Source organism: Alexandromys fortis, unplaced genomic scaffold (genome assembly GCF_014885135.2).
Source record: "Alexandromys fortis isolate MF-2015 unplaced genomic scaffold, M_Fortis_MF-2015_v1.1 scaffold_43, whole genome shotgun sequence".
Lineage (NCBI taxonomy): Eukaryota > Metazoa > Chordata > Mammalia > Rodentia > Cricetidae > Alexandromys > Alexandromys fortis.
In genome coordinates, this window is record NW_026067928.1 from 4,871,820 (window position 1) to 4,883,925 (window position 12,106).

At 43.0% G+C, this 12,106-nt stretch overlaps 1 protein-coding gene across 6 annotated transcripts; it reads right to left on the bottom strand.

The window, feature by feature from the left end:
• Positions 1-2,219: 2,219 nt before the first annotated feature.
• On the bottom strand, positions 2,220-9,319 carry Commd6 (COMM domain containing 6). Of its 6 annotated transcripts, none has more exons than XM_050144650.1 (4): positions 8,846-9,021; positions 8,527-8,719; positions 5,166-5,318; positions 2,220-2,608 (listed from the first exon to the last, which is right to left on the bottom strand). In XM_050144650.1, exons 1-4 carry the CDS (start codon positions 9,004-9,006, stop codon positions 2,558-2,560), a joined length of 558 nt encoding a protein of 185 aa, XP_050000607.1. In that variant the 5' UTR covers positions 9,007-9,021; the 3' UTR covers positions 2,220-2,557. The 6 variants fall into 6 exon arrangements, with proteins under 6 accessions (XP_050000607.1, XP_050000606.1, XP_050000611.1 ...); XM_050144649.1 differs by having other exon boundaries at positions 8,795-9,021; XM_050144654.1 differs by lacking the exon at positions 8,846-9,021 and having other exon boundaries at positions 8,356-8,538; positions 8,625-8,719.
• Between the last annotated feature and the right edge of the window lie 2,787 nt (positions 9,320-12,106).

A 12,106-nucleotide genomic window follows, 5' to 3' on the forward strand; every position in this document is an offset into this window, starting at 1 on the left:
CTGGGAAGAAGGCAGGCAGAGGGAGAGCTGCCACAGAGCTGCCAGAGTCAGACATGCTGAACCTTTCCTGGTAAGCCATGACTTCGTGGTGACATACAGATTATTAGAAATGGGTTGAATCAAGATGTGAGAGTTAGTCAATAAGAGGCTAGAACTAATGGGCCAGGCAGTAATTTAATTCATACAATTTCTGTGTGGTTATTTCGGGGGTTAAGCTAGGTAGGTGGCAGGACACAGCCTACTCCCCCTCTTACTACAGGTGTCTGACTTCAGGAATGTAGTTCAAAAATGGAAGACATTTATGAATCTTGGCAGCCAAAGAAATACAAATTCAGTCAGATGGGAAGCCTCCACAGGAGACAGAAGGTTCTGTGAGCCTCTGGGGACATTACTGTAATGTGGGATTTCCCCCCGAGTATGCTATGAATATGTTTTGTCCCCATTGGTCAATAAAGGAGCTGTTTTAGCCAATGGTTTAGCACAGTAAAGCCAGGTGGGAAATCTGAACAGAGATAAATATAGAAAGAGGAGGTGCAGTTAAAGAGACCCATGTAGCTCCCAAAGGAGACAGACACTGGAACCTTACAAGTAGGCCACAGACTTGTAGTGATACAAAGATTAATATAAATTGGTTAATTTAAGATGTAAGAGCTAGCTGGGAATATGCCCAAGTCGTTGCCCAACTAGTGTTGCAATTAATAAAGTTTTTGTGTGATTATTCGGGTCTGAGTGACTGGGAAACGAAAAAGCAGTCTCCCTTTACATTCCTGCATCACTTGCACCCTTGAATTTGAAATCCATGTCTTGGAAGGATCAACTATCTTTTAAGTTCTAAAGCAGTGAAGCTTATCTAGTTTCCAAGGCTAAGTCAAGATCATCATGGCAAGAAACATGGCAGCAGGTAGGCAAACATGGGGTTGAGAGCTTATATTCTGATCTACAGGCATATAGGCAGTCATTTGAGCTGGTATGGACGTTTGAAACCATCAAAGTCCACTTACTGACACACCTCGTAATTCTTCCTAAACAGTTTCACTAACCAGAGATCAAGTATTCAAGTATTCAGATATATGAGCCCCTGGAGACCACTCTTGTTCAGAACACCACAACACAATAGGCATGGAAGAAGGTAGAAACGTGCAGACACTACTAAGGGATGCTCTGGTTTGTGTAGCACCAACAGTAAATCACTGGTGATTTTTTTTTTGTCATGAGCCACTGTTTTGGGATAGCTTCTGCTGTGATCCTAGCTGCAGCAGGCTTGTATGTTCCAGGGTAGGGGTGTGAGGATTAGAAATGTTAGTTAGGAAAAACAGAGATAAGAAACACAAAGACATAAGATACTACCAGGATGGTAACTCAGCAAATAATGAATGCTGAATTCTGGTTCACCCATGTGTATTTTTCATTCACTTTTATAACCCAATACAAAAAGGGGGAAGAAGGCAAAAGACTGCTTTAACATGATACAAAGGACAACCAGAACAATTACTTGTTCTAATACTTGAGACATGGAGCCATTAATTCCTGAGCAAAGCATTTGATGTTTGGGGCCCTGAACACACCCTGGAGCAAGCATCCTGCAGGCAGCCACTCCCTAAGTCAAACCTCCTATTTCAAAAGAAGAAGTAGTAGTATGCTTCAATGCTCTGACCTTTGGTCAGGATGGAGTGGATCTACCTCTATGGGCCATCTTAATGCCCCAAATACCAAGTAACCACACCCTACGTCAGGTCCTCTTGTTGGTAGCCACACCTGTTGGCACCAAATTTGAAAGAGCAAAAATGAGCTCAAACTCTCTGACCTTCAGACAGATGGAATAGGATCGCCTCTGTGTGTGTCCTGACAAATTTTCTACAAACAGCAGAAACAGTGCACTACTCTGATAACACAGGGACTGGTTTACCTTAACCGGGTTACAAATGTCTAAATCAGATCCCATTCTTCGTACTAATTCTGTAATTCCTTTAGTTATTTCAAAGGGAATGTTATAAAACTGAATTTGTTAAGCAGCTTTAAACTTCATACACAAGATTTTATTCATAGTTATATCTGTATCAATAAGATTTAAAAATTTTCTGATATACATTTAAGAGTGCTGCATTTAAGAGTATCATTTACTCATCTGTTGAGATATCATTACACATACTAGTACTCATAATACACATATTAGTACTCGACACAGACACTTTTAGCTCATTGAAAAGGCAAAGCATTGGTGACCACTGAAAAATTTGAGTTTATCAATTTTTTTTTAAACTGGGAAAAAAATTGGGAAGTGAAATTCTTTTAATTTTTAGTTTTCTACCCATTTGTCTTTGCCTGCAGAGACGTCTGTGGGAGTGTGTAGGATTCCCTGGTCCTGATGTTACAGGCAGTTGTAAGTTATCATGTGGTTACCAGGAATTGAACTTGAGTCCTCTGGGAGAGCAACCACTGCTCTTAACCTCTGAGCCACCTATTGAGCCCCAGAAGTGCACTTTTCATTGCATAAATATCTTTCATCCATATGCAGTTCTTTTCTGGAAGGTAGAGTCCATTACTTCGGTATCAGTCCTCACACAGTTTCAATGACAGCGGCAATTTCTTTGAATTGTCTGTAGAAATTCTGGAGGAAAAGGGGAAAATATTAATTTTACTTTTTCAGTCTATTTACATAGTTCTTTTAATTATATATAACTACCACACATAATTTGCATTTTAATGTTACATCCTAAGTGAAGATCACTGAGAAACTAACATACCTAGACAAGCAGGCACTGCAAACCTGAGACAAACCTCAAGAAGCCCATATCTAAATAACAAACAGGAGAACCGCCTCCCACAGAAAACATGACACATGTATATAACTTCTGCATCCTGGCTCAGAAGGCTGACCATTGAGAGCAAAATCCACAGGTGTTCAAATCCCTTACATGTGTTCACATCTATGTGGCCACTATCTGTCATGATGCATGCATAGGCACATACATACAATGGAATCACTCAGCTATAAAAGAAGAAATCCTAAAAAAAAAATAGACACTATATGATCTGACTTATATTAAAAATGCTGAACTCAGCCAAGCGGGCGGTGGTGGTGGGCCTTTAATCCCAGCACTCTGGAGGCAGAGGCGGGTAGATCTCTAAGAGTTCAGAGCCAGCCTGGTCTACAAGAGCTAGTTCCAGGACAGGCTCCAAAGCTACAGAGAAACCCTGTCTCAAAAAACCAAAAGGAATATTGAACTTTCAGATACAGAAAATTGAATGTGGTTGTCGGATGCTAGGGGTGAGGAAAAAGTGAAGATGTTGGCTAGGGGTACTAACTTAGCTATAAAAGTTCTGAAGATCTAACGTATAGAACGGTGAGTATGATTAATAGTATACTGTGAGATTATGAGTAGATTTTAAACGTTCTCAGTGCACATACATTTATACACACCATGTGGAAATGCACATGATAATTACCTTCAGGAACTGTCACTGCACAACATATATTCTTACCAAATCACATTGTATACACTGAAAACATATTTCTATTTATCAATTATACCTCAGCAATGCTTCAGGGATAGGGTGATTTGTTTGCTAATTTATTTACTCCTGAAGAAAAACTCCATAGAAACACCCTGCAGATGAAGGAAGAGCCCGCACCTGTGAACGACTGGAATGTCTGAGGCTAATCTGGCTTTCCCATTCAGTCCATAACTACACACTACTACCTTTCCGCACGTCCCATTCCTTCAGACGCCTACCAGCATCATTAAGAATAAATGTGTGCAGTCTTGTCTATCAAGAGCCCCTTAAAATACAGTTTATAAAGAGGAACTCGAAGGTCATACAATGGTATGTGGAAGACTTTCCCAGAAGCCTTGGCTTAGAGGTAGAGCACCTACCTCACGTGAGCAAGTCCAAGGGTGTGATGCCACATCATCCACACATAAAAACGGAAGGCCAGGCTGAAGAGATGGCTCCACAGTCATCAGCACTACCTGCTCCCCCAGAGAACCTGGGGTCCACTGCCAGCATTCTCGTGGCCATTTACAACTGTCTGAAATTCCAGTCTATAGGATCTGATGCCCTCTTCTGGCCTCAGTGGGTAGTGCGTGCATGTGGTACACAGATACACAGGCAGACAAAACACCCCATACACCCCAAGTGAACAAACAACAATAAAGGAAGTCCAGAACCAATGCAGTTTTTAATCGTTTCAAAAATGAAGCTTTTACTTTTAGTTCATTCACTGTGGTGCTTTCTGGAGTGTTCAACTCTCCTTTGAGAGCTGCTTCAGCTACTGAAGGGCTCACAGCAAACCAAACCAAACTGTACACACCGTTAAATCAGCTAACGATAGGCATCTCTCATGATATACATTCAAAAGGAAATTAGACAGTGTTCACTCCCCAAAGGGAGTGGATATGGCCAAGCTAGAAGAAGTGTGTCGAGGTTGGGGCAGGCTTTGAGGTCTATTTTACTCAAGCTTCCCTCAGAATGACAGTAAGTTGACTTCCTGTGGCTTGAGACCCGAGATGTAGCCACCATCATGCGTGCCCGCATGCCACCATGCTCCCCATCGTGATGATGGACTAAGCCTGAGAAACTGTAAGAAAGCCGCCCCAATTAAATGTTTCCTTTATAAGAGTTGCCATGGCCATGGTGTCTCTTCACAGCAATGAAAACCCTAACTAGGACACTTCTGCTTTCTTCCTTGGATAGAAGGTAAATAAAACGATAATATGAATGCCCTAAGTTTAAGCATAAACTACTGAGTTACTGAAATCTCTAAGCCAGTAAGACTCATCAATATGTATTAGCCCTGAACTGCATTTTGTAAGCAGTCAACAAACCCAATGCTAACCAAAAAAAGATTACTTTTGCTTAAAATGACTATTAAACATAAAAACAATAAAAAGTTAATTACAGAGTAAATATCCTGTAGAGAAGACGAAGTATCCCTAAATACATTAGTCAAAAACTGTTACAGTAACGAAAGGGCGCTATGCACACATCGGCGCATCTTACTGGGAAAACTTAGCAAACTCTCAGAGAAAATAACTTCAGTTTTCCTTTTAGTGTGATCTAAAGTACATCAACTTGTAAGTAAATAAACATTTTCTGTTAAGAAAGACTGTATACAGCTTTTGAAACAGCAGTACAACTTAAATTCAGTGAGTTACACTACAAACCTGAAACTGTGGGATTGTCATTTCGATGGACTTGGTGTTTACTTGGCCAGAAGGATCTGCCACTTTGAGCTTCACTGCCACATACGGGTACTTGAGGGATCTGCAGCGGTCAGAGCTCACAGCCATGCCCAGTTTCCACTGAAAATCTACAAGCTTTAACACAGCAGCACAAGCATCATGTGAGAAACAATACGCAATTTCTGTCTTCCGTCTTGTATTGGTTTCAGTACTGGTCACAGTGCCTGAAAACAGCTTCATTTACGCTGGTAGGCAAAAAAATGGTCAAATGGCAAGGAAGAAAACAAAGGGCACAAGCAGGACCGGAAAACAAGTGGACAAAGCAAAATGTCAAACAAAGGAACCTAAGTGTCTAGCAGATGCATAAAGATGGGGAAAGTGGCTTTTTGTAGCACGCTTAACTTCTTCACTAGGGCACACCAAATGAGCATGCTTTAACCGTTCGTCCTGCTCATGCCCCACAAGTCCTCAAACAGAAGATGGGTGCCATGGTCGTCAGGGCGCCCGAGGCACACAAGGAAACCATCCCGGCCGTTTCCTGCCTTCAGTGTCCAGCTCAAACCTATCATTAGAATGAGTGGTGACGGCCAGTCTTTAGATTCCATCAGTCCTCGTGACGGCCACATGCCAGGGGACGTGCTGTGCAGCGGTCACCTGCTCAGGGCCTCACTGAGTCACCACAGTTTTATAGGTTATAATTTCCATGTCGCAGGTGACAGAACCCAGTTTCAGAGAGCTTAGGTGATGGGCTCTGGGTCACACACCTCAGAAACGAGAACAGAAGCCCATGTCTGTTTGACTGTAAAGATTAAAAGCTTAATGACTACTGTTTTTAATCTAGCTCCTGATGATGCTTCCTCGGTGTTGCCATGGCATCAAACAGAACTGGATAAAGGCAGCTCTGGACACTGACACCAAGGATTTGACTGTCTTACTTACAAACACGAGAGGATGCCTGGCAACCAAAGCATACGTGCTGGCTGGCTGATTTTCTTTTGCAGAGAACTAATGTACGCCTTGTGACAAACTTCTCTGGCAGACACAGGAAGAGCTGCTGACTTTCCAGTTTTTAATTATTAGGACCAAGTAAGAATTCCCAAGGTTCCTACATGCTGGACTCATTGCTTTTTCACAATTAAAACAAAAACAAAAAACTTTTTTTTAAAAAACTTGTATTCACTTGGGCATGTGGAGGTCAAAGGACAACTTGAATTGAGTTTACTCTCTGCTTCACCATGTGTTCCAGGGATTGGACTCAAGTCATTAAGCTTGGTAGCAAATACCTTTAATTAGTCCAGTGAGCCGCCTTGATGGTCCTATGAGTTTTCTCATAAAGTTGCGAAACAGCTCACTAGAAGCCTTTGCCTTTATATGTTATTTGATTTTTAGTTTTGGTTTGGTTTCAGATACAAGATTTTTCTGCAAAGCCCAGACTGGCTTCACTATTGTGGCGACCTTCCTGCTTCAGCCACCCAGGTGCTGGGATTAAAAGGCACCCACGTCTAGCTTGGTGGATTTATTTGCAATCTACTGTATAATCCAAGGTGTAAAACTTGTTTAAAATTATACTTTTCAGCTCTTTATGTCTGAACATGCAAAGAACTGCACCCGCCCCAAAAAAAAAAACAAACTGAATGATATTTCTAAACTCATTACTGATCCTAATAGTCTTGTCAATTATCGTGGCTTTCCTTATGAATTTAATCACATGACCAATCACCAGAGAATCACTGTGTGGAAGAGATTACAGCACACAGGTCATTCGGATGAGCCCATGTCCTAACCACAGAGGCTTTCTCCAAGCGAGAAAGCAAGCATTAAGGATGTAACGAAATTAAGACCATGGGATGCAAGTCCCTGGATGTGAGCCCAGTGTAATCAGTCTTTGTAGAAGGAAGGCAAGAGGGTCAGAGTCAGAAGAGGGAGCAGTGGCTGGGACCTTGCAGGGTCCACAAACCAAGAAAAGAGGCAGCTAAGAACAAAAAAAAAAAAAAAAAAAAAAAAACAAGAGACCCTCCCTCCACTTATACCCAAACCTTCCTTCACTTTGGTCCCAAAACTCTGGTTTCACACTTCTGACTTGCAGAAGTGTAAAGGATAGATTTATGTTGCTTTGGGGTAGAAAATTTCCATAAAACAAATAAAAACCTATAGCCCAGTAGAGGTCAGTCTCAGGGCATCTTTAATAAAACACATAATGCAAAGTGAATGGACAAAATAATTCATGAAGATGAATAATGACAATGATTCCAACTCAGCGAACTCTGGTTGAAGAGATGGCTCGGTGGTTAAAAGCACTTGCTGCTCTAGCATAGGACCCAGGTTCGGTTTCCGGCACCTACATGGCAGCTCACAACCATCCATAATTCCAATCCCAAAGAATCCAGGCCTCTTCTGGCCTCCAGTGACCCACATGTTATACAGACATATAAAAAAAGAAATCTCAAAACAACGCAGCACCATTAACTCATATCTTTTTTTTTTTTTTTTTGAATTTTCGAGACAGGACCCCTAATTCATATAATGCATGCAAAGACAAGCAGGCTTATTGGTATCCCAGGTGCCTTCAAAAGCAACAGCAAGACAAGCCAGGGTGTTAGGCACGTAAATCCAGCTACCTGGGATGCTGGGGCTAGAGAATCACACGTTCGAGGACAGTGTGAGCTACAAGCTGCATCAGTTTAGTGGCGAGCATGAAAATTTAAAAATGAAATTAAAATTAAGTGTTACCAGCCCCTTCCCTCTTAGCATGCTTTCACGTCATCACTTCCTTATATTTTATGTGAACTTAGGCAACTCCTGGTCCAAAACTCCAGTTCTCTGACTTTCTCGGAGAAGTGTTATTATTAATTTAGAAAGGCAATTTTTTTATTCCTAATGTAAAATATGAAAGGTTAGAAAACTTATACTTCATCTTCAAAATAACTTCTTTGAAGAAATAGCTGGGCTTGGTGATACACGCCTTTAATCCTAGCACTTCAGAAGCAGAGGCGGGAGTTCAAGGCCAATCAGGTCTTACTAGAAAAGTTCCTGGCTAGTCGGTGAGATTCTGTCTCAACACACACACACACACACACAAAAAGGTTAAAGGAAAAGGAAGGGAGCTATCTTGCCAAACATTAGTAAATAATTGCTCATGTAACCCTCATGTTTTAAAACACCATATTCCTACCTTGGAATAAAGGCTGACTAAGTAAGTTGGAACAAGGCTTGCACTGCACTCTGCGCAGAGCAGCCTAAATCACACTGTCCAGTCCAATGGGAAAACGGAGCCCGGGGAAAGACCCACGAAGAGGGGCGGGGACCGCACGCCGCAGCGAGACAGCATGGGGCGTCCACTCACCTGGCAGGTGACCTGGAACAGAAGCAGAAACACGGTTCGGAGAAAAGCCTTCCCGGCACCACTGTCCGCCCCAGCCCCTTCTCCCAGGCCGAATGTACCTCGGATTTGGCGTCCAACACCGGTTCCCTGAACGGAGACTCCTCCATGGCCAGACTGGAACTCACAGACACTTCCGCTTCCGGCCCAGCCCACTCTAGGGAAAGCGAGAAAAATAAATTTTCATGAAATTTTGGACTTGTCTCAATCAAACATCAGTTTTAGGACATACTGAGTTGAGGAAAGGATCGGTGGGGAGAAAGGCCAAGGACGCGGAGGAAACCTCGTGGAGGATGAATAACCCTCAGGATGTCGCCTCCCCCACGGTCGGGAAAGGAGTGGGCTCGTCTGTGCGCAAGCGCAAAGTGACTGTGCTTGGGCGCTTTCGATTCCAGTCAGGGATCCTGTGGAAAGGCTTTGAGATGCGGCCACACCCCCTTGCATGGCTCTTGGTGTGCTGTGTGACTTTAACTGCAATTGTCTGGCGAATTCTCATCCTTGGCCTAGCCCGATGATGGAAGGGTGGAGCGAAATGCCTTAAAAAACAAAAACCTCTGCTGCCTTTTATTCAGATTTCAACCCGATTTCAGCAGACCGCCGATGCATTCTTTTTTGTTTGTTTGTTTGGTTTTTCGAGACAGGGTTTTTCTGTGGCTTTGGAGCCTGTCCTGGAACTAGCTCTGTAGACCAGGCTGGTCTCGAACTCACAGAGATCCTCCTGCCTCTGCCTCCCGAGTGCTGAGATTAAAGGAAAGTGCCACCACCTCCCAGCCCATCAATGTATTTTAGACTTGCCTTAGTTTATGACTTGGTTTGTTCTGTAACCCTGTAAAAACTTCATGAAACTGCTTACATGTTTGAATGTGGAAATTGGGTTGTTAAATCTGTGTTTCCGGCTATGGTCACTCAAAAAGGCTCCAGAATAAAGTCTCTTATTCGCTTTAAGATGAGAGCAGTGTTTTGTGTCGACATTAAAAAAATAATAATAGTCTGTTGCTCCAGGGACCTCCTCTGCCTTGCCCTCTCACTCTCTTTCTGAAATCAGGCCACAGGTCCCTAGGGTTCTCTGCTGAGGCGTAGACGCCTAGACCTGATAAAAACTGCTTTTGTTTGGCCTTGAAGTTTTCTCCCTCCCCTGGCAGCTTTAGACAACCTTGAACAACAAGTTTACTTTACCTGTCGCCTCCTTGCCTTGTGATTCCTGGTACAAAGGCTAGGCCAGGCTTGATCACTTCCTCTGCAGTTGACACTCCTTCTGCCCCCTTCCTGCCCCACCCCGCTCCTGAAAACTTGTAAGATGCAGATATTCTCTTTGTCCTACTGGAAATGAAGGCTCTTCCTTCAAGACCCCATCATGCCTATGGTATGAGGACATCCACACTGATGCTCTCCACTGACTATGATGAACCTGTAACTCTCCTGACATGGTCCTTCAGAAAGTCTCCGTTCTACAAATCCACGTTCTTTCATGTTATAATAAACACATGCCAAACTGCTATGTTCAGGTCTACATCTTACAAGATAATATAATTTGCATTCGACTCTCACTTATAAAATACAGATTTGGGGCCTGCACCATGACTCAGTTGGTCAAAGAGCTTGCCACTGAGCCTATCTACTTGAGAGTGATCTTCAGGATCCACGCAGAGGAATAAGAGACCTGACTGTCTGTCATGAGTTATCCTCTGGCCCCTGCTTCCACACACATCCAAAATTAAAAACGTAAAAATACAAGATTTTTACGAAGTAACAAAAATTGCCAAATACATATACAAACCATATACACACATGGTTATACCTTTAGGAGCATTTTCAAAAAAACTCCTCAGTCTCAAATAAGAGGACGTCCACAATGCTATAGTCATGAACTCTTGAGGTAATGAAGGTTCCAGGGGAATGGGGGAAACCAAAAGACATTTCTTCCTATTTAAGCACTAAGTTTCAGTTTCTTTTTAAATGCCCAGTGATACAAATTTGAATCAAATAGTCTAAGCAAATTAGCAGGAACTATTCTCTCACAGCTGTGGCCTCTGAGCTGGACGGGAGGAACTCACTGGCGTGCCAAGAGAATTGCGAGAGTTGCATAGCAAAAAGCCCATTCTCTTGGTTCTCGGGCCTGGTTTGGCCTCTTGTTTGCTCCTGGACTCTATTTTCTTTGTCTTTTCCACTTGTTTTCGGGGGAAGAGGATACATATATAGATATGGATGGCCGGTGTCTTTGGAGTCCCAGCCATATGACTAATATTCCGAGGGGACAGAGGAAGCACAAAGGGAAAGAGGAAAGGGTCTTGAATCTCAGTTCTGAAAGAAAGACTGATTAACCTACAGAGTCACCCACTCCTTGAACTAATGCTAAGTGAAATTGCATTACTTTGTGTCTGCTCTGTGGCCCATAGTGTGTACTATAAAGGGTATATTTATGTGATTGGAAAAGCCACTAGTGTACCAGAGACGAACGATATCACCAGCAGGAGAGATAAGGACGATTCAACCCAACTTAGATGAAAAGATGCTAGGGAAACAAACAAACAAACATATCTCCTAAACATATTTCTTGTTTCATACAGTATTACCCTGCTCTATCAGTGAATGCGGTCAAAATCCTCCCAGATATCTACTTCCTGATCCACAATCTGTGAATGAGTTACCTTACATCACATGTGGGAATTAAAACCACACATCAGCTGCTAAGCAGGTTACTCAGGTGTGAGCAATGACCTGTGTCCTTCATCGCAAGGGTGGAGGTGATGAGCTGTAGTCACAGGCAGTTTGTCAGAGTGAAACAGTGTGAGAAAGACTCCCCCATTTTCTGGGTTCATACACAGAGAAGGGGCTAAGGGGCCAAGAAGACTGGCAGCTTCCAGAAGCCAGAATAAGAAAGAAAATGGATTCTCCCACATAGATTTTATGAATACAGCCCTCTGGATACTTTGCAGTCCAGTAACATCTATTTCGGAAGTTTTACCTTCAGACTGTAGAATAATAACTTCTTGCTGCTTAAAGCCCTGAAGTTCTGGGCTGCAGCGATGGCTCCATTGGTAAAGGCCTTGCTACATAAGCACTTGACCCGAGTTCGGATCCCCACCACCTATGTAAAGTAGACAAGCATCATAGGACGCAGCTGTAAATCCACCACCGGGAGGCAGAGGCAAGAGGATTGATGGGCACACTGCCCTCTGAGTCAGTCTACTCAAATCTCTGAGGGCCGGACTCAGGGAGAGATGCTGTCTCAGAAACAGAGGTAGCAACTAAGGAAGATATCTGATGATCACCTCCAGTTGACCTCTGACCTCTAAGAAACATGCACAGGGTGGTACACAAACATTTTTTTTTTAAAAAAAGTTTATTTATTTGGTTTTTCAAGACAGGGTTTCTCTGTAGCTTTGGAGCCTGTCCTGGAAGTAGCTCTTGTAGACCAGGCTGGTCTCGAACCCACAGAGGAGGCCTACCTCTGCCTCCTGAGTGCTTGGATTAAAGGCATGTGCTGCCACGGCCTGGCACAAACACACATTTTTTTAAAAGCCCCTCTAAAGCTACACACACT